The sequence below is a fragment of the Marmota monax genome, unplaced genomic scaffold, assembly GCF_021218885.2.
Source record: "Marmota monax isolate L192 unplaced genomic scaffold, Marmota_monax_Labrador192_F-V1.1 WCK01_AAM20220418_F8-fsc00158, whole genome shotgun sequence".
Classification (NCBI taxonomy): domain Eukaryota; kingdom Metazoa; phylum Chordata; class Mammalia; order Rodentia; family Sciuridae; genus Marmota; species Marmota monax.
In genome coordinates, this window is record NW_026694092.1 from 2,087,257 (window position 1) to 2,108,155 (window position 20,899).

Here is a 20,899-nt window from a genome sequence, read left to right on the forward strand (position 1 = left end):
TTTAATAAGTTTGTAAGTGTGGCATAACATTCTAGCAATGTGTTTTTATCTTTGTGTGCTAATAATACATCATCCATATAGTGAAATATTTGTAGTTCAGGATTTTGATTTCTAAGTGGCTGGATTACTTTGTTAACATAAATTTGACACATAGTTGGGCTGTTAGCCATCCCTTGAGGGAGTACTTTCCATTCATATCTCTGATCAGGACCTTCATGATTCAGTGCAGGGATAGTAAATGCAAAACGTGGACTATCCTCAGGATGAATTGGAATTGAAAAAAAAAATCTTTAATATCTATAACTAAAACATACCAGGTTTTTGGCAAAGCAGACAACTGAGGAATCCCCGATTGAGCAGGTCCCATAATAACCATCTCATTATTAATGGCTCTTAAATCTTGCAGTAATCTCCATTTACCAGATTTCTTTTTGATGACAAAAATGGGAGTATTATGGGGAGATACAGAAGGTTGTATATGTCCTTCTGCTAATTGTTGTTTGACCAGGTCATGGGCTGCTTGTATCTTTTCTTTAGTCAGGGGCCACTGAGGAACCCATACTGGTCTTTCTGATTTCCAAGTAATTTTTATTGTCTCAGTGGCCCTTTCTGAAAATCCAACCCATGTCTGTCTGTTCCTTGATCTATTTGTATTGGTGCTGCTATACCTTGTTCTTGTTTTTCTAATCTTTTTCCTTTCCTAAAACCTTGTCTAGTCATAATAGTGGGTGCATTTTGGTTGATGTTATTTGTTAATGTCAAACCTAATTGATCTAGGACATCTCGTCCCCATAAATTTATGGGAAGATGATCCAATACATATGGCTGTATAGTTCCTTCACATCCTTCAGGATCCTTCCAATATAATACCATTGCACTTCTATGGGGATTAGTTGCCACTCCTAGGCCTCGAAGCGTTTGAGTGGCTTGTTGTAATGGCCAATGTTTTGGCCATTCTTGACGAGAGATGATGCTAAGGTCTGCACCTGTATCCAGTAGCCCATTAAATTCATGTCCTTGAATATTTAGTTTTAGCATGGGGCGAGAATCTAAATTTAAAGAAAGCATAGCCCAATCTACACCTGTGGAGCCTAATCCCTTGGAACCTCTTTCTACAGTACGACTGGAAAATTTATCATGTAGGCTGGGTATTATTAGTAACTGTGCTATTCTATCTCCTGGTGAAATTACTGATATACCCTTTGGAGAACTGGCTATAATTTTTATTTCACCTTCATAATCGGGATCAATTACCCCAGGACTTATCATAAGTCCTTTTAGAGTAGAAGAGCTGCGTCCCAATAATAAGCCTACTGTTCCTTTGGGAAGAGGTCCTTTCAGCCCTGTGGGAATGATTTGAACTCCCATCTCTGGAGTTAGTACTGCTCTGGCGGAGGTGCAGATGTCCAACCCTGCGCTCCCTCTGGTTTGTCTGATGAGGGATCTGATGGACAATGTGTCCTGGGCACTACCCTGATGGGGTTGCTGGGTTCCTCCAGTGCTCTGTATATTTGTGGTTTTGGGCCCCGGAGCATTGGGCCCCCCTGTCCATTTTTTGGCAATGGAGCCCGATGCCTTTCTCCACGATATCGTGGATAAACACCTGGTCCTTGTTCGTTTTTTGATAATGGAGTACCCTCTATGGTGGTTTGAGAACGGCATTCATTAGCCCAATGTCTCCCTCTACGGCATCGTGGGCAAATACCTGGTATTCTACTCCTTTGATACCTAGTTTTGTTAAACCCTCCTCCAATGGGGCAATTCCTTTTAAAATGTCCTGTTTGTTCACAATTGTAGCATGTTCTTGGCCTGGCATCTAAAGCCTGTTTTACTGCAGCTGCCACAATTTGCCCTTGTTCATTAATGTCTCTGGCATTTAAAGCCTGTTTGACTGCAGCTGCCATGACTTGCTCTTGTTCATTAATGTCTCTACATAATTTAATATATGTGTTTAAATCTTCATGTTTCCATGGTCTAATGATATCTCTGCACCAACAATTCGCTTGCTCATAAGCCAGTTGTTTTAGTAATGGCATTGCTTGTTCTGTATTTCCAAAAACTCTGGTAGCTGTTTGAATAAGCCTATCTACAAATTCAGCATAAGGTTCATTAGCTCCTTGTATTACCTTAGATAACTGACCTTGTAAACCTCCATGTCCTTGTAAAGTCTTCCATGCCTTAATTGCATCTACAGCAATTTGTGCATATACACCAGGATCATACGCAATTTGTTGCTGCTGATCCTCATAAGGTCCCTTTCCTAACAACATATCTAGATTTCTCTGAGGATAACCAGCTGCTGCATTTCGCCTAGCCGTCTCCTTGCAAAATTCCTCATTGGCAACCTTCCATAACAGGTATTGTCCTCCATTTAGCACAGCTTTACACATATTAGCCCAATCTGCTGGTGTCATGTTCAAGTTGTTAATGGATTCGACCATGCTTACAGTGAAGGGTGCTTGAGGACCATAGGTTGTTACAGCCTCTTTTAGCTGCTTCACTGTTTTGAAATTTAAAACATGGTAAACTCGCTGCCCTCCTGCCTCAAATACAGGGCATGTTAATATTTGAGATCTTGTCTCAGGATCCCAACTATCAACTGCGGGGGTTGGGGACCTCCCAGCATATGGAGGTGGCCTTGTTAGTTGGACACTTACGTCCTCTGGTGATAGAAAGGTGTTAGTAGCAGTCTCCTGTAGAGGTGGTGCTGTTGGTTGGACAGTTACACCTTCTGGTGATAGAAAGGTGTTAGTAGCAGTCTCCTGTTGTAACTTTCCCCCTGATGGCTTTTTCTGTTTTACACTTTCTTTCTCTGTCTGACTAGCTTGAGAGGCCTTCTCTTTTACTTGAATCTTTTCCTCTGTCTGACTAACTTGAGAGACCTTCTCTTTTACTTGAATCAATATGTCTTCTCCTTCCTCTACCATTGTCTGAACTGAAGGCTTTGGACTAAGCAAACAAGATACGAACGTCCACAATGGCAATGTGCCAACTGGCAGAGTCCCTGGGCATTTCTTTTCTATTCTTTTTAAATCTTCACCATGATGGTTCCATTGTGATGTATTTAACAACTCCTCCTTAAAAAGCCATGGGCTACATTTTTGTATTGTATCAACGTATGCCCTGACTGTTCTTGATTTTACTGAGATGCCTCCTTCCTCTAACAATTTACTTAACACTCTTTCAGTTTGTTTTTTACTAATTTCTGATCCCGTATTTCTACTATAATACAACCCAACAAGATGACGCCAAACAAAACCGAGACAGAATGAAATAAAAAGGGAACAACAAAAAGTCATTATAGCCTTTCTATCCTCCTGACATGTGCATCCGTCCTTTCTCCCTATCTGTTCCTCAGACGTAAATAGTTTTTCCTCAGATGTGAGCGGTTTTTCTTCTGTCTCACTCATCTCCAGGGACAGGCAACTTAAAACAAAAGTGAAGCAAAATAAAAGAGGAATCTTAAAATGGCTACCCATCCTCTCGCCCTACCCTCAGGGGCGAGCAGTTTCACTTACCCTCAGTCGCTCCCCGTGCGAGCCACCAAATGCCGCAGTCTGGCTGGGCACAATCAGGAGCCACTTGTCAAAAGAAACTAACTTTATTTTTAGAACCACACACGCCAAACAAAACAGCCTCTCAGGAAAAACCCTCAGAGCCTCAACTGCCACCACCGGCTTCCCCCAAGCCTCTCTCTCCCACACAGGCTTCTCTCCACCTCCCACAATCCTCCTGCTCTTGAGGCCGATTGGCTGGGTCACGTGGGCGGAGCCAAAAAAGTCCCCCAATGAGCATCTCCATGGTCTGAAAGGGCAGGGAAACAGCCCAATGAGCATCACCGCAGAGGAGCCAATCAGCTAGATGTTGCTGGGGCCGCTGTGAGCCAATCATCAGCCGGCAGCTGGAAGTTTGCTGGCAGCTGGAAGTTTGCTGGGGCCCCTTCGGCTGTGGCTCTCAACAGATATATATATATATATATATATATATATATATATAGATAGATAGATAGATAGATAGATATAGATATAGATATCATATTATATATATTACATATTTGTGATAATTATATATATATTACATATATATATATACTACATATTTGTGATAATTCACAAACAACTGCATAAATCATGAGAAATAAAGCCCTTCTTATGAGTAAAACATTACCCAGTATAGGGGAAGGCCCTGTGTTCTCCTCTGTGATTATATGAAAGTAATCAGGATCTTGAATTTCCCCTGAATTTACCTATATTTATACTACTAATGTATGTAGTTCTAAATTAAATAAAATAAAAGGTACAAGATATAGCCTTCATATTGCAGTCATTCTGCATGAATTCTTCTGTAAATGAAGCATTTTCATTCATTGTTTGTGAGATCTATTTAGATTGATACATAGTATGTATTTATACTTGTTTCACCAGTTGTGCTTTTTATGCCTATGGCCCGAGTTTGGTGGGGGGAGAGAAGGAGGGAGCTGCTTAAAGGGTCCTGACCTGTCGTGGACCATCCAGGATGTGCATTTAGTGTCCCAAAGTGGTGACCCAATCCAGCTTCAAGAGTGATGATAGGATCTGGCTGTCAGAGGAAGCCAATTATAATAGAAGAAACTGAATTTGCATGGAGGGCCTGGAATCAACTCAATGCCATTTTGTGGTTTAAAAAACAAAACATGAAATAAGTATTTAATAAATGCATGTTTGCTGATTTTAAAAATGTTGTTTGTGTTAGGTACATTGGTATTTCAAAAATTATGTTGTTTTACAAGTGCTGTGGGGAAAACTGCCTAATTAATTTTTCTCTTTTGTTTCTTCCACCTTTTCAGTATTTTAATCATTCTGTCCCAGGGGATCTGAATCCTGCTTTGCAGCTTTCTGAAGAACCCAAGTTGAGCATCATTAGTGAAATTCAGCCGCTGTCTGACTACACATCACAGTAAAGCTTTGGAAATTTTTTTCTTTTTTTTTAGTTAAAACAATAATGACTTTCTTGGAACACAATTCCAGTAGAGTCTGTTTTCTGTGTATCCTGGAAGACTATCTAGCCACCATCAGCAATTCTGCAGAGACTTTATAAAAACTACTTTCACCAAACTTGAACTGAGTGACTCTGAGTTGGCCAGGGGGAACCTCAGCAATCGTCCACATCATTTCACCCTCTGGAAGATTCAACCAGTGAGTCCTACTCACAGCTGCCACTGAAATATCATGTCTAAGAATTCGGAATTGATCAATCTGTCATTCTTATTAGATCATGAGAAGGAAATGATCCTGGGAGTCCTAAAGAGAGATGAATATTTGAAAAAAGTAGAGGACAAGAGAATAAGGTAAGACCCTTTTATCATTTCCTCCCTCCTTGACTGTTTCCTGTTTGAAGCAATTTAAATCAGAAATAGGGTAAGTGTGACCACATTGGAAGCAGATGTTTGTCAGGGACGTTATGGGTTCCCAATAGTGGACCAAATATTAGAAAACATCTTCGGTATTTCAGCAATTACTAAAATAGGAACATGAACTCCATTGAATCATATGGTGTTAGTGAGAGCGCTCATTTGCTAACAACATCATAACTAATACCTAAGAAGAACGATACTCAAGTTTGTTTAACAACCCTGGTATGTATTTGTTGTGTGACTTTGAGCAAGTTATTTGCTATGATTTGGATCTTGACTATTCCTCAAAGGCCTATATGTTAATGTCATGGTCCCCAGCTTGGTGCTCATGAGAGGTGTTAGAAACTATAAGAAATGGGGCCTATCTTCAATAGATGAATGGATAAAGAAACTGTGGTGTATATACACGATGGAATATTACTCTTCCCTAAAGAAGAATGAAATTATGGTATTCGCAGGTAAATGGATGGAGTTGGAGAATATAATGCTAAGTAAAGTAAGCTAATCCCAAAAAACCAAAGGCCGAATGTTTTCTCTGATATGAGGATGCTGATACATAATGAGGATGGTGGGGGGGAGCATGGGAGGAATGGAGGAACTTTAGATAGGGCAAAGGGGAGGGAGGGGAAAGGAAGGGGACATGGGGGTAGGAAAAATGGTGGAATGAGATGGACATCATTACCCCAAGTACATGTATGAAGACACAAATGGTATGAATCTACTTTGTGTACAACCAGAGACATGAAAATTTGTGCTGTATATGTGTACTATGAATTGAAATGCATTCTGATGTCATGTATAACAAATTAGAATAAATAAATTTTAAAAAATTTTAAAAAAGAGAGAGATGTGGCCTAGTGGGAGGACTTATGTCACTGGGGTTGTGCCCACAAAGGGGATTGTGGGACACCAATCTCTTTTTTTTTTTTTTTTTTTTGCTTTCTGGTCACCGTGAGGTAAATAGGCATCCTCTGCCACATGCACCCACTATGTGTATTGCCTTGTCAAAGCCCAAAAGCAACTGGACCAAGCCACCATGGGTGGAAATCATGAGCCAAAATAAACCCTTTCTGTTTTTAAGTTGATTGTTTCAGATATTTTGTCATAGTAACAGAAAGCTGAAAACACATTACTCAATTTCTTCATGCCTTGCTTTCTCATCAGTAAAACAAAGATAATAAGTCAAGCGTGGTGGCGCATACCTGTAATTCCAGCAGCTCGGGAGGCTGAGATAGGAAGATCATGAGTTTAAAGCCAGCCTCAGCAATGGCGAGGCCCTAAGCAACTCAGTGAGACCCTGTTTCTAAATAAAATACAAAATAGGGCTGGGGATGTGGGTCAGTGCCTCTGGGTTCAATCCCTGGTACCAAAAAAAGAATAGTACCTCACAGGATTGTTGAAGAAAGGTAATTATCAAGAAAGATGATACACGTGCAATGCTTGGTACCTGAGTATTCAATAAACATGAGTTATTATTTATTTGTAATGCCTTTCTCAGGTCAGTCTTATTGGAACTTTGCCTTTACCCACACCTGGGAGAAGAAGAAAGGGATCTGGATAGTGAAAAGTTCCCATGGTAACTCCCGAGTCAGTTGAATTTATTGACATAAGTTTCTATGTGAATGGAGTTGAGCAATATGAATACAGTTGGGTTTCACATACATTTTAGGCAGGGCTGATATTTAGTTGGTTTCCCAGGTATGACCTCACCTGTGTGTCAGCCAGCATCCACTCTGATTGGTTGCATCATCTGCTCTGAATTGTCATATCATCATTATGATTAGTTGCAATACCCATTGTCATTGGTTGCTGCCTGTACTGGTTATTACGCCTCACCCCAGAAGAGAGGTTATACATAAAAATTAATATAAAGAAATTCCCTCTTCAATAACTGCCAACTGTGCATGGTGTACTTTTTTGGTCTTTTGTGGCTCCCCAAATAATAATCTGAGTCTTATATTTATTATTTTATTTTCTGGTGCTGAGGATTGAATCCAGAGCCTTGTGCATGATAAGCATGATAAACATAAACTCTGTCACTGAGCTGCACCCCCAGCTCATGAAACTTATTTTACTTGAGGATAAAACTTGTCATAAAATTATCTTCACATGTTACAAAAATATTCACTATTCCTGAAGCAAGTAGGATCCTTAGAATTGGAACTACATCAAAATATTCTTGACTTGATATTTATTTCATAGTTAAAAGTACAGAGACTTTATTTCTACTTTTCCAAGATATTCAACCAATCTTATAGAAACCAAAGGTTTTGATTAAAATTATTGTCCTTTTTCGAGGCCTAGAATTCAAGTGCAGTTAATTATTGTAAAGAAATCAGGAATTGTATTTTTGGCATTAGTGTAGTCTAGTTGCAAAAGTGAATAAATTGTGTAATGCACTGCAGAAAGTGACATTGTTTATGGGGGATGATGTATTAACTTATTGGTGACATTCTCAGGGAAATTAAAAATCATTCCCTAGGAAGAAATAATTTAATACCAGATCCTGGGAAGCATTGAAATATAACAAATGGGATTTTATTCAGAATATTTGTTACTGTCATTCTCAATAACTTTTTGAAATAATCTATTATACTCCCTCTTCTCTTTTCCCATTTTATTTTTTCCTTGTCTTCTTACCAACTATAAATGAATAAAGCCAATTGTGTAATTTACAACAGAGCTGTCAAGAATACCATCACTAATTTCCTGGATTTTTCAAACTTTTGAGAGTAGCAGAAAAAAGGCTTCTATAGATCCAAGAGACACTTTTATAGAAAATAGGTGTTTTAAAGCTATGTTTTTTCCCCTTCTTTAATAATAACAGTGGCTAATATTTATTGAGTGTCCTGTATAACTGCATTAGATATGTTGTCTCATTTTGGTCTGAGCTCTCAAGACAGGAGCTTAGGCTGGGTGACTCAGACTCAGCCACCCTTAATGGCCTCATGTATTGAGAAGTCATCCCAAAGTGGGTGGCAAGATGTTTAGAGTACATGCTGTTGAATCACACATCCAGAATTCAAATCTTAGATGCATCATGAAATCTTTCGATTACTTTAGACAAGAAGCTTCCATAGATAAATCTATTTCCCCATCTGACAAAATAGAAATAATAATAGTAGTTACCTTATACGGTTGGCTTTAGGATTAAATCAGTTGTCTTTAGGTGACTGGTGTTTCCCATAGAGCTACAAGTGACAGGCAACTCTCCCCTGCGTCCCCTTCTCCCTTACAGATTTCTCTGAGAGTACTTCAGAAGTCACTTGTACACAAGTGTACATCTCAGAATTATTTCTGGAAGATCCAGCCCAAAAGACTGTAAAGCTTCTATTACTAAAGATATTGCTATTTAACAAAGTTAGTTTTAAGGGAAATATACATATAATAAGTCTGGGGGGTAACATTAAAAGTGAGGATTTTTGGTTTATTTGATTTACAAATTAAGATGTTCCCAGCAATTTTTATCATAGTCATTAGGGTTTAGATACTGGCAAAACAAGAAATGAGGCACTACATTTAAGCACCTTGGTCAGATAGTATTACTTTCTGTTTTTGTTTTTTTTTAATCCTTTATCCTTCTCTGATTCTTCCTCTTTTTTTTTTTAGAGAGAGAGAGAGAGAGAGAGAATTTTTCTGAATATTTATTTTTTTTTCAGTTTTCAGCGGGCACAACATCTTTGTTTGTATGTGGTGCTGAGGATCGAACCTGGGCCGCATGCATGCCAGGCGAGCGCGCTACCGCTTGAGCCACATCCCCACCCCTCTTCCTCTTTTTTATTGTAAGTTTAAATACAACCTAAATCCACTCAGTGCAGCTTAATTTGGACTCAATATGTCTGCATGATAGTGAAACTCTGCAAATACTTTTGTATCACCTGCTTTCTACTGGTCCATATTGGACTCTTGAGAGAAGAGCAGATTGATATAAAAGAACAGAAGACTTCTCGGGGTATTCTGCTATAGAATCCAGAGATTCTGTGATATTCAATTGGAGGAAAACTATACCCTTATTTTTATCAGCCTTAAATGAAATTCAGCATGTCATTCAGTTATGAATGTAGGCAGAACACCACAGTAGTATTAACTGTATCTCTGACTTTGTCACCAGGAGAGGTGGTAGAAATTAACATATCACATTGATGATGTAACAAATACTTCAAAATATCATTTATGTTCATCACTACTACAAAATCATGGCAATTATTATGTCTGCCAAGGGATTTTGTTATTTAATATGAAAATGAAGTACCTATTATTGTAGAGCAATTTAATTTAATTTTTTTTTCTTTTTGTCCACTCTTAGGAATGGAATCCAGGGCCTTACACATTCTAGGCAAGTGCTCGGCAAACACTGAGCCATATTCTCAGTTCCAATTTATTTTTTAATATTTTAATACTGCATTTCAATATAATTAAGTTTCTTTGTAAACCTGTGTATTGTATAATATGCAGACAAAAGCATGATTCTGAGATCAGGGTCCTTAAGCTTCACCAGGCTAGCAGAATACTTCATGGCACCAAAAACAGGAAGGTGCCCAATATAGAAGCTCACAGGGGAAGACAGATATGTAACAAACTAAAGAAAATAAGCACAAACTAGAGGCAGAACCCAGAGGTTAGCATAGAACACACTGTCTTTGGGGATTCTATTAGTCAGGACTCTCCAGAGAAACAGAACCAATAGAATGTAGATAGATAGATAGATAGATAGATAGATAGATATTTAGAATAATGGAGAGATACATGGACAGGTAAAAGTATTTATTATAAGGAATTGACTCATGTGATTGTGGAGGTTGAGAAGTCCAGTTCCAGGAAAAAAAATGGCATAGTTTCAATCCAAGTCCACAGGCCTGAGAACCATGAAAGCCAATGGTGTGAATTCCGGTCCAAGTCTGAAGGCCAAATGCAAGAGAAAACTGATCTCCCAGCTTGATTGTCAAGCAGAGAAAGAGAATTATTTATTACTCAGCCTTTTATTCTATTCAGCTCTTTACTAGATCAGTTGAAGTTCACTTATACTGGGGAGGGCAATGTACTTTATCTAGTCTACTGTTAATCTTATCCAGAAACACTGCAACAAGAAATATCCAGAAACAATGTTTAATCAAATATCTGGGCACTCAGTGGCCCAGTTAAGTTGCCATATATACTTAGCAGGAATATATATATATATATATAATATCAGTAAAGGGACTATTGCCATATAGTCCCTTTATTACACTTTTTTTTTGGGGGGGGGCACTGGAGATTGAATCCAGGGTCACTTAATCACTGATCCACATCCCCAGCCCTATTTTTTATGTTTTCTTTTTCTTTTTTGAGACAGAGTCTCACTACATCCTTAGGGCCTTGCTAGGTTGCTGAGGTTGGTCTTCAATTTACAATCTTCCTGCCTCAGCCTCCAAAGTCACTGCAATTACAAGTACGAACCACTACTTCTGGCTTTCTTACACTTTTGTGAATTTTATAGCTAGTACTGGCTTTGCATTCCTATTTCCTTCTCTCTCTCTCTCTCTCTTTCTATCTATCTATCTATCTCTATCTCTCCCCTTACATCTCACCACTTGTGGCTATTCCTTACTCTAACTTTGCCAGATCAGACAGGGAACTTAGTCTTTTTTACTTCTTATCCTCCCAAACCATCAACACAAGGAATGTAGGTGTGTAGCATGTTTTATTGCAGCAGTAAACTTTGATGCTTCCCATTTCAAAAATCGTTTCCACCATGCTACAGAGATATAAATTGATATCTTGTGGAAGTTGAAGGTAATGTAATTATGAATGAGATACAAATTGAAGAATTGTTTGAGCTTGACTTCAAAATGAGAAAAAGATTTCAAAATTGTCAAATAATTATAGGTCAGCTGTATTTCAGTTCTCTACCATAACATGCAAAATTGCTTTCAGATTCTGCTAATCAGTTTCAGAATGAAATAGAAGTCAAGTAATTTTTAAAAGAATTATAAAGATTACAAAGAAGAATCTTACTCCACTAGTCAAGAAATTGGAGTTTAAAAAGCAGTAGGTTGATTATGTGCTTGTGTGTTTATTTGAGTAGATCTTCCTTTGAAATGAAAAAACTGGAAGAAGAAAAAATATAAAAGTTGTATCAAATTAATGTTTTAGACCTTATGCCCAGATGTTATCCACAGTCAACAAAACCACTGAAATGTGACATTATTTGAGGTGGGACTGGTTGCTGGAGGCTCATGAAGATACTCCATACCCAGAAGATACAGAGCAACCCTGATAATTACCTCCAGGCATAAGGGCTTTGGGCTGGGGGGGATTCACCTGCCCGCTACCATTATATTCTAGGTTCATCCAAATATACATTATTTTCCTTCAGACCAAGCAGAAAGGAGTCATAGGAGACAACTAGACACAGGGTTTAACTGTTAGAGGATAAGATAATTTTAAATGTTCTCTGTGGGAAACAAATCACTCAGATTTCTTGATGGCTCTAATGCATCAAAGAAAGAGGGAAGAATTGTTACAAAGAAAATTGAGCTATCAATAGTAATTGCAAATGGAAAAAAATATGGACAGTTTGTGACTATAAAACAGAGATCACTGTTGATTGTATCATATCCTAGATTTTTCTAACTGAAAGAACTCAGACTAACATAAAATATATATGACTCATAATATCTACTCCAAAAATTCCCATTAACACAGTTTTAATGCACTTGATCTCCTACACCTAAAAACAAATACTATTCAATGTCTACTTTGTGGTATTGGTTCATTTAAGAGTTCTTCAGCTTATAAATAACTATTCACTTTAGCAGTTCATTTGTGGGTTTTATTCTCTCTAAGGGGATGTCATTTGCATTTGGCCACCACACACAAAAATACAGCAACCTTTACATTCTCTTGGGTACCTAATCTTGGGCTTTACTTGGTGGCAGACCCTCTTCATTGCTTTTACAGCATACATTTCTACTTTCCCTCCCCATTCAAACTTGCTTTGCTCAGCTCCAGCAAGAGATTTTTTTTTTTTAATAATTAGTCATACTTAGACGAGGATTCCTCTGGCAACTGTAATTGATCTTCAGGTGGGCATGCGACCCAAAACAGGCCAGTTAGAAATGGGTCTAGTTTTTATTAAAGGTTCTCTTTCCCACTGGACATGTTCAAGAAAGCATGTTATCCCAGTTATTACTGAGGACGAAGGCCAGTGATTGAAGAAATTGAGCCAAAAGAATGGTTAATAATTATTGTTAGCATTTTTTTGTTGTAGTTACTGGGGATTGATCCCAGGGGCACTCAACCACTGAGCCACACCTCCAGCCCTTTTTATTTTTTTTTTTGTTTTGAGACAGTGTCTCACTGAGTTGCTTAGGGCCTCACTAAGTTCCCAAGGCTGGCTTTGAATTCTCGATCCTCCTGCCTCACTTTCCAAGCTGCTGGGATTACAGGTGTGCACCGCCATGCCAGGTTATTTGTTAGCATCTAGAATCTATCACATTTCTGAAATTCTTATTTAAACCATATAATATGCTTCCTTATTATTTATAGCAATTTCAACCAGATTCTCTGTTATATGCAGTTAAAAGCATCCTAAAATCCCCAGGAGTCAGAATTAACCAACATTTGTGCAGTATCCTTTATAGGCTTAGTGCTATTTTGGGAGGGGGAGTCAGGTTCTAGTGATCTAATCAGGTCTTTGCACATGCTAAGCACATACTCTACCACTAAGCTACATCCCTAACCCCAATGGTTATTTTTATTGTTGAAATAATGGAAATGAGCTGAGATACAATTTTCATGCTTATTGGATCCATAAAGAAGTTTGTAGTTATAAATCATGTATTTATTTGATCATGTATCTGTGGATCATGTATTTATTTATTTATGTATTTATTAATGGAGTAGACCGGAGGTCAACAAATTTTCTACATTAAGGGCCTAAGAGTAAATATCTTAGGCTCTATGGGCCATATGTTGTGTGTTACAAGTACTTTGACATTGTAGTATAAAAGTAGCCATCGAAAATATGTAAACAAATTGCTATGGCTGTATGCCAATAAAGGTTTGTTTACAAAAACAACAGTGCGCTGACTTTTGGTGTTGATGACAACACCTTGGTAGGTCTAGCCTTGGGAATAGCTGGCTACATTAGAAACCCCCAATAGCTACTTAAGGGGGAAGCAGAACCTCTGTTGTCCAAGAGATTCTTTTCTGGGGACAGCAGGTAGTGGGGATTGAATCCAAGGAACTTTACCACTGAGCTATATCCTTAGCCCTTTCTTTTTTTATTTTGAGACCAAGTCTCACTAAGTTGCTGTGGCTGGTCTCAGATTCGTGATCCTCCTGCCTTAGCCTCTGGAGTTGCTGGGATTGCAGGTGTGTACCACCATGCTTGGTTAGCCCAAGAAATTCAATGGAGTTGGACTATAAACAGCTCTCAGAGATGGAACATTTGCTCCTTGTTAGACCACAACGCAAAGAAAAGACCACCGACTCCAATTGAAATCCAATTAAAGCAAGCTTATAATTTTGATCAGCTGGGCTATCTCTCCCAAAAACTGCAGGAACAGAAGACAGCACCCCCCGCCAGCTCTCTAGGAGCACAGCTTTATAGCACAGAAAGTTACACAAAGGGGGGTTTGAGAACTTACAGATAACAAAATTTTGACAAACATAGCACAAAGGCTAGTTAATATTTTAGCTGGCCCCAACATCAGAATTTATGAGGGTCATTAGAGCTTCAAGAGAGGGTCTTATCTGGTCAGGGAGAGCCAGGCATGGGTGAGTTCAAGGCATGGGCAGGCATTCCAAGCAAGTTTAGAAATCTCAGTAATTTATAGTAAAGCCGAAATTAGCTTTTCATACCTTTGTGGTGAGATGACTCCCAATCTTAAGAGGGAATTAGACTGGGTTTATCACTCCTGTCTGGGAGGTTTGATCATTTCACAAAGTCCCACCATCTCCAGATTATGCCTCACCCAGTCTGTAGTAGCACATGTCCTGATACAGCTTAAATGTGTTTCATTGTCTTTACATGGGAAAAAGAATCTGGATGTCTAGAAGATACCAAGAAATAGAGGAACATTCTGCAAAACTGCAATAGACAGGTTATAAATTCATTTGTATAATGATGTAAGAACTACGAATAGTCCCATTTACAGATGAGGAAGCTGATGTGCAGTTAACTTGTCCAAGGTCACTTTATCTAGTAAGTGCTAGGACTGCAATTTGTAACCTCACAGCCTGGCTTCAGAGCTCAGATTCCACTCTTGGACCACTTTGAATTTCTGAGAAATTTATCAAACTTTGTTGGGATAGGAGAGGCCAAAATAGAGATAGTAAGCTATCCAATGCTTCCCTTGCATCAGAGAATGTATTACTCAGTTCACACATATATTCTTGTTTAATCCCCAGATTGTTCCTGAGGTATAAGTTATTATAATGTACTATAGCTATGGCAACTGAAATTTGAGAGATTAAAAAATTTGGGGGGGCAGTTATCAGGGATTGAACTCAAAGGCACCCGGCCACTGAGCCATATCTCCAGTCCTACTTTTTTTGTATTTTATTTAGAAACAGGGTCTCACTGAGTTGCTTAGTATCTCACCATTGCTGAGGCTGGCTTTGAACTCACGACCCTCCTGCCTCAGGCTGTCGGGCCACAGGAATTTCAGGCATGTTCCACTGCGCTCGGCTGAGAGATTCAAATTTTCGCCCAGCTGGGAAACATCACAGCTGAGGTTGTCTCATTCATATCACCACCCTTTTCTCTATGCTGTGATGTTTTACACGTATTTAGGCCCTTTTGAATGTCCGCCCATGGCCTTTCCAACAGCTGTCACAGAAATGAAACTAAACAGAAAAACATTTCCTTATTTTGGTATTTACTGACAGTTCTGACCTATAAGCTGTATGACATTATCCAAAGTTACTATGACTTTTTTCAAACAATAAAAAGGAACAAAAGTTCTTCAAGTTCTGTTATTCTTTATGCTGATGGAAAACCCAAGTACAAGTGTATTGTTGTGTTCTACACAGCTGGTTTCACAGAAGTGGGCCACTATGCAAGCCAAAGCTTAGCATCATCAAGAGACCATAGACCCCATTCTGGAAATTAGCATTCACCTTATGGTTTTGTCTTTAATGTGGTTGATTCCTTCAGTTCAGTCCTAGAGGAAGAGAAGGAAGGAGAAATAGAAGGCAAAAGTATATTCAAATTGGCTATTTGGAATCCTGCAGAGAAGCTAAAGATTGGGTTCAAATGGATTTGATGTGATTCTAGGAATTATACATTCAGCCTGGAAGTCAAGGAGAGCAATAAGTACCAAGCAATAATATCCTGTTAGTACTCCACAAACGTTTGATCTGCAGAATTATTTGTTTTTCCAAATCTTATCGCACTGCCGCTAAGAACAAAATTAGTTTGACCTTCTCAAAAACCCAAAGACCCACTGTCTCCATAAAACACCAGGAGAACTATTGGAGCAGACTTCTAGTTTGGTAAACATGTTGTTTTAATCCTAATAGAATTGCCACAAAGCTTCTTCATAGATTAACAGAAATTCCCAGCATGAACATACTGGTTCCCTAATAGAACTCAAACACTTAATGAGTCACAGAGTAAATGAAACAAAAAAAAAAAAATCAGCTCTGCCTTAAATGAATTTAAAACTTTGGGGAGTTTTCCTACCAAGATCTTACTAATTTCAGTATAAACATATATATAGGAAACTTACATATTTTGATTTTGCAGCATTTTCCTCCAAGTAATTTTTACTTCTGGTGCTTACTATAGGCACAGGACCCCAAATATCTGATATTTGGAGACATATCAACCATTTGATTATCCAAATAAATCAACTTATACTTGCTCAGCCATTTTTTGTTTGAAACTATATGCCACTAATAGTCATAAGTAAGTTTACTACCTATCTAGGTTTTATGTATTTATGTATCTATATCTATGTGTGTGTGTGTGTCTTTATAGAGATCTATATTATTTCATGCTAATATTATTTGTATTATTTCAAAGATATAGTTAGACTGTAGAGAAACATAGAAATAATCTGTCAATATCTGTATTTTTCAAATCTCTGTGTACACACACACACACTCACACACACACACACACACACACAGTCTATTTCTAAATATCTTTCCCTCTTCCCCCATATTCCCATTTTAATATGTTTCCCTTCTTTTTTGTTCTTCTGTAGCCAGAATTGGCATAGAGGACATGACTGTAGGCATCAGGGGTTAACTTGTACTCATAGCCAGTAAATTTCCCTTCTTTTTTACTATAAATTGCAAAAACATAGAATGATCCACCTTATGTTATCTAGAATGTGACTAAACGTTAAGTCTGGGAGGGAGAGTGAACAAGATTTATGCCCACCCAAATATAGATCAATTCATAAGGAAATAAATAATATCAATTATATTTTTAGGAAAATAAGTATTTAATTTCTAAATAAATAATATAAGCAAAATTTTCACTAATAAAAATGTCACTTCACGGGGCTGGAGTTGTAGCTCAGTGGTAGAGCACTTGCCTGGCATGTGTGAGGCCCAGGGTTTGATCCTCAGCACCACATACAAATAAATAAATAAATAGATAGATAAATAGATAGATAAAAATAAAATAAAATGAAAGATCCATTTACAACTAAAAAGTTTTAAAAATGTCACTTCTTACATTGCAGATTTCAGGCAGGTGATCGTTTTATATTAATAGTAATATTATAAGAATTTCCCCCAATTAATTAAGAATTATTGTTTAATCACTTTTAATCAGTAATAAGATTAGGCTGACATGAGTTTAATAATTTTTCTAACAATTATTTTACTACAGAGCAATTAAGCATAACTGTTGAACATTTAATGTAAATAACTAAAATTAATAAAACTTTTTAAACAGCAAAGGATTAAAAAATTTTTTTAGTCGTAGTTGGACACAATACCTTTATTTTGTTTATTTATTTTTATGTGGTGCTGAGGCTCGAACCCAGGGTCTTGCACGTGCAAGGGAAGCGCTCTACCACTGAGCCACAACCTCAACCTCAAAGGATTTTTTTTTTTACACTGCTGGAGATGGAACTCAGGGCTATACACATGCTAGGCAAACGCTCTAACAAAGAGCTATATGCTCAGGCAAGAATTGCACTAGGATCCAAAAAGGACATCAATGTCTACAATATTTTATATATCCTAAAACCTCTACCCAATTAAATAATCTTTTAATATCTTCTGATATATTTTTCATCATAAAAGTTATAGGCTTATTATAGAAAATCAGAAAATTATATAACCTGAACTTTTAAACCTCACATAGATTTCCTCTTCTCTGAGATAGCCTTCACCTGTGTTGAATTCCTTCCTAACACATTTATGTATTTATTCATAGTTTTTTGTAATTGGAGCCATACTGCATATATATAATTTTATATTCTCTGTTTTTGTTTGATATTATTTCATGAATAGTTTTCATATCATGAAAAAATAGTGATGCACACCTGTAATCCCAGTGGCTGGGGAGGCTGAGGCAGGAGGATCACGAGTTCAAAGCCAGCCTCAGCAACTGTGAGGCGTTAAGCAACTCAGTGAGCCCTGTCACTAAATAAAATACAAAATAGGGCTGGGAATGTGACTCAGTGATCAAGTGCCCCTGAGTTCAATCCCTGGTATCCCCCCCCAAAATTTTTTTTGAGGGGAGCATCATTTTTATTGGCCAGCTATGATTTCGTAAAGTAACAGACTTATCTTTCTCATGTTATTTTATGAAATGTATATAAATATATATAAATTTTATGCTATTTTATGAAATCTTTAAGATATACATACATATATATAAAGAACATGCATATGCGAGGTTTTGCTTAACTGTTTTATTTCCATGAATGTCTTTATTCTTAAATCTTTTGTCTTAATTATGTTTTGATTCATATTTTGTTTCCTTTAGATTGAGAAATTGTGTGTCAAGAATGTTATGTCAGTTTCCTCTTAAGTGTTACATTATACCTCTGATAACATCAGTCTTATTTCTATAAATCTGACTTGATAAAGAGGCATTCTATGTTAATTTGCATTTATATGATTACAGAGTTTTTAAATGATTGTTAGTCATTTATATTCCTTCCTTCATGAGTTTTTATTCACTTCATTTGTCCATTTACTATTGAATATCAGTGTCATTTCAGTATTAATTTATATGAGCTTTGTTTCTCGTATAGTTGGGAAATTCATTTTCCAAGACTCAGAAAAAAATCATTGAGCACTTACTATATGCAAGACATAGGGAATGGAGATGATACTTTTCAATTTAACAGAAGCAAAATTGTATCTTATTTAATTGCACACTTAAAGTCTCCATTTTCCTACAGATTCAAATCAAATTGATATACTATTGTGTAAAACAGAAATAATTGACATCTTTGATAAACTATCTACAACTAGTATTTTTAAGACAAACTTTGCATACTTTTTTTTTAAAAAAATTATAGTTGTAGATAGACACAATACCTTTATTTTATTTATTTATTTTTATGTGGTGTTGAGGATGGAACCCAGTGCTTCACGTGTGCTAGGCAAGCACTCTACCACTGATTCACAACCAAATTTTGCATTCTTTACTTCTGTAATAGTGTACCGTTTTTGATTGTAGAAATTAGGACAAGTTTTGCTGTGTCAGAAAAATCAAAATAATAGTAGCTTAAATAATACAGAAGTTTCTTTCTTTCTTTTCTTCTTTTTTTTTTTTTAACCTGGATAAAGTCATGAGGAAACCAATCAGGTCTGGTTATGGTAACTCCATGCTAATCAGAAACCCAGGCTCCTTCAAAATGGTTGCCTGCCATCTTCAACATAGGCTAAGTTTAAATAAAAAAAAATAAAGAAAAAAACTTATTTAAGGAAAATTTTTATCCAGAACTACTAGAATAGATGTTGAGACTATCACAGTAGGGAAGAGAGATTGGACTTAACTTTAAATATGGCAGAGACTGCTGGGGATTTATAACCAAAAGCAGAATGAACAGGTCAATGGACAGAAAATTCCTAAGAGGAGACATCCAGGAATGGGGATTCTTGCTAGATTTACTTAACAGGATTCTTGTTAAAACTCAGTTATGAACCAACAATAAAAAATTAAAAAAAAAATAAAATAAAAAAATAAAAAGAAGTTTTGGCAAATATTTAAATCAGCAATGTTATTTAATATCCATTTTAATGTAAATTAATTAAATTTTGAAGATGACATAAAAAAAAAAAAAACTCAGTTATGCAGGCCAAATACAGGGACCCAGGACAAGGCCTCTCTGAAAAGAGGATTCAGAAAATCTATCTAAAGTTTGGTCAAGGAGAAAGTCTTTGTCTACACACCTTATGGTCAGAGTGGCTGTTCCAGCTTTAGTCATCTTGTCCTTGTTCCAATAGGTAGGGAAATGGACAAAGAACAGAGGAAAAAAGGTATGTTCTTTTCCCTTTAAGATGTTTCTGGAAAGTTTCATATAGGATGATACTTACATCAAGTTGGCTAGAATGTTGCCATACTTACTTGCAAGGGAGCTTGCATATTTAATTGGGAAATGTAGCCTTTACTCTTGGCAATCATATGACCAAGAAACATATATCTTGTATTGATACAAGAGTAGCAGGATCCCAGATATTTGAGAGGCTGAGGAAGGAGGATTATAAGTTTGAGGCCTGCCTGGGCAATTTAGCAAGGTACTGTCTCAAAAACAAATAATACAATAAAATAAATTAAGGCTGAGGTTGTGGCTTAGAGGTAGAGTGCTTGCCTAACATGCGTGAGGTACTGGCTTTGATCCTCAGCACCACGGAAAGTAAAATAAAGACATTGTGTCCACCTATAAGCAAAGAATAAATACTTAAAAATTAAATAAATTAATTAATAGTAGGAAGATATCGGGAACAACCAGCAATCTGATAAAATGGAGAAATGGATTCAATTAAGATCATGCATCTAGAGTAGAACACTTAGAAGATAGAACATCAGACAATGAAGACAAAGTATTTCAACTGGAAAAGAACATAGACAGCTCAGCAAGACTGTTAAGAAACCATGAGCAGAACATCCAAGAAATATGGGATAACATTAAGAGACCAAACTTAAGAGTCATTGGGATACAGGAAGGTACAGAGCTCCAAACCAAAGGAATGAGCAGTCTATTCAATGAAATAATACAAGAAAACTTCCCAGACTTGAAGAATGAGACAGAATCCCAAATCCTAGAAGCCTACAGGACGCCGAATGTGCAAAATCATAAGAGATCCACACCTAGACACATTATAATGAAGATGCCCAACATACAGAATAAGGAGAGAATTTTAAAAGCTACAAGAGAAAGGAAGCAGATTACATTTAGGGGCAAGCCAATCAGGATAACAGCTGATCTTTCAACACAGACTCTGAAAGCTAGAAGATCCTGGAATAACATATTTCAAACACTGAAAGATAATGGGTTCCAACCAAGAATTGTGTATCCAGCGAAATTAAGCTTCAGGATGGAG

The 20,899-nt window shown here is 37.2% G+C and overlaps 1 protein-coding gene across 5 annotated transcripts in view; it reads left to right on the forward strand.

Annotated features, from left to right (window-relative positions):
• Sytl5 (synaptotagmin like 5) overlaps window positions 1-20,899 on the forward strand; it is a 257,975-nt gene that overhangs the window by 136,324 nt on the left and 100,752 nt on the right. For all 5 annotated transcript variants that reach the window (XM_058585750.1, XM_058585751.1, XM_058585752.1 and 2 more), the window contains one exon: window positions 4,826-5,326. In XM_058585750.1, the coding sequence (XP_058441733.1) occupies window positions 5,208-5,326 (119 nt within the window). In that variant the 5' untranslated portion in view covers window positions 4,826-5,207. The remainder of the gene's footprint in view (window positions 1-4,825; window positions 5,327-20,899) is intronic.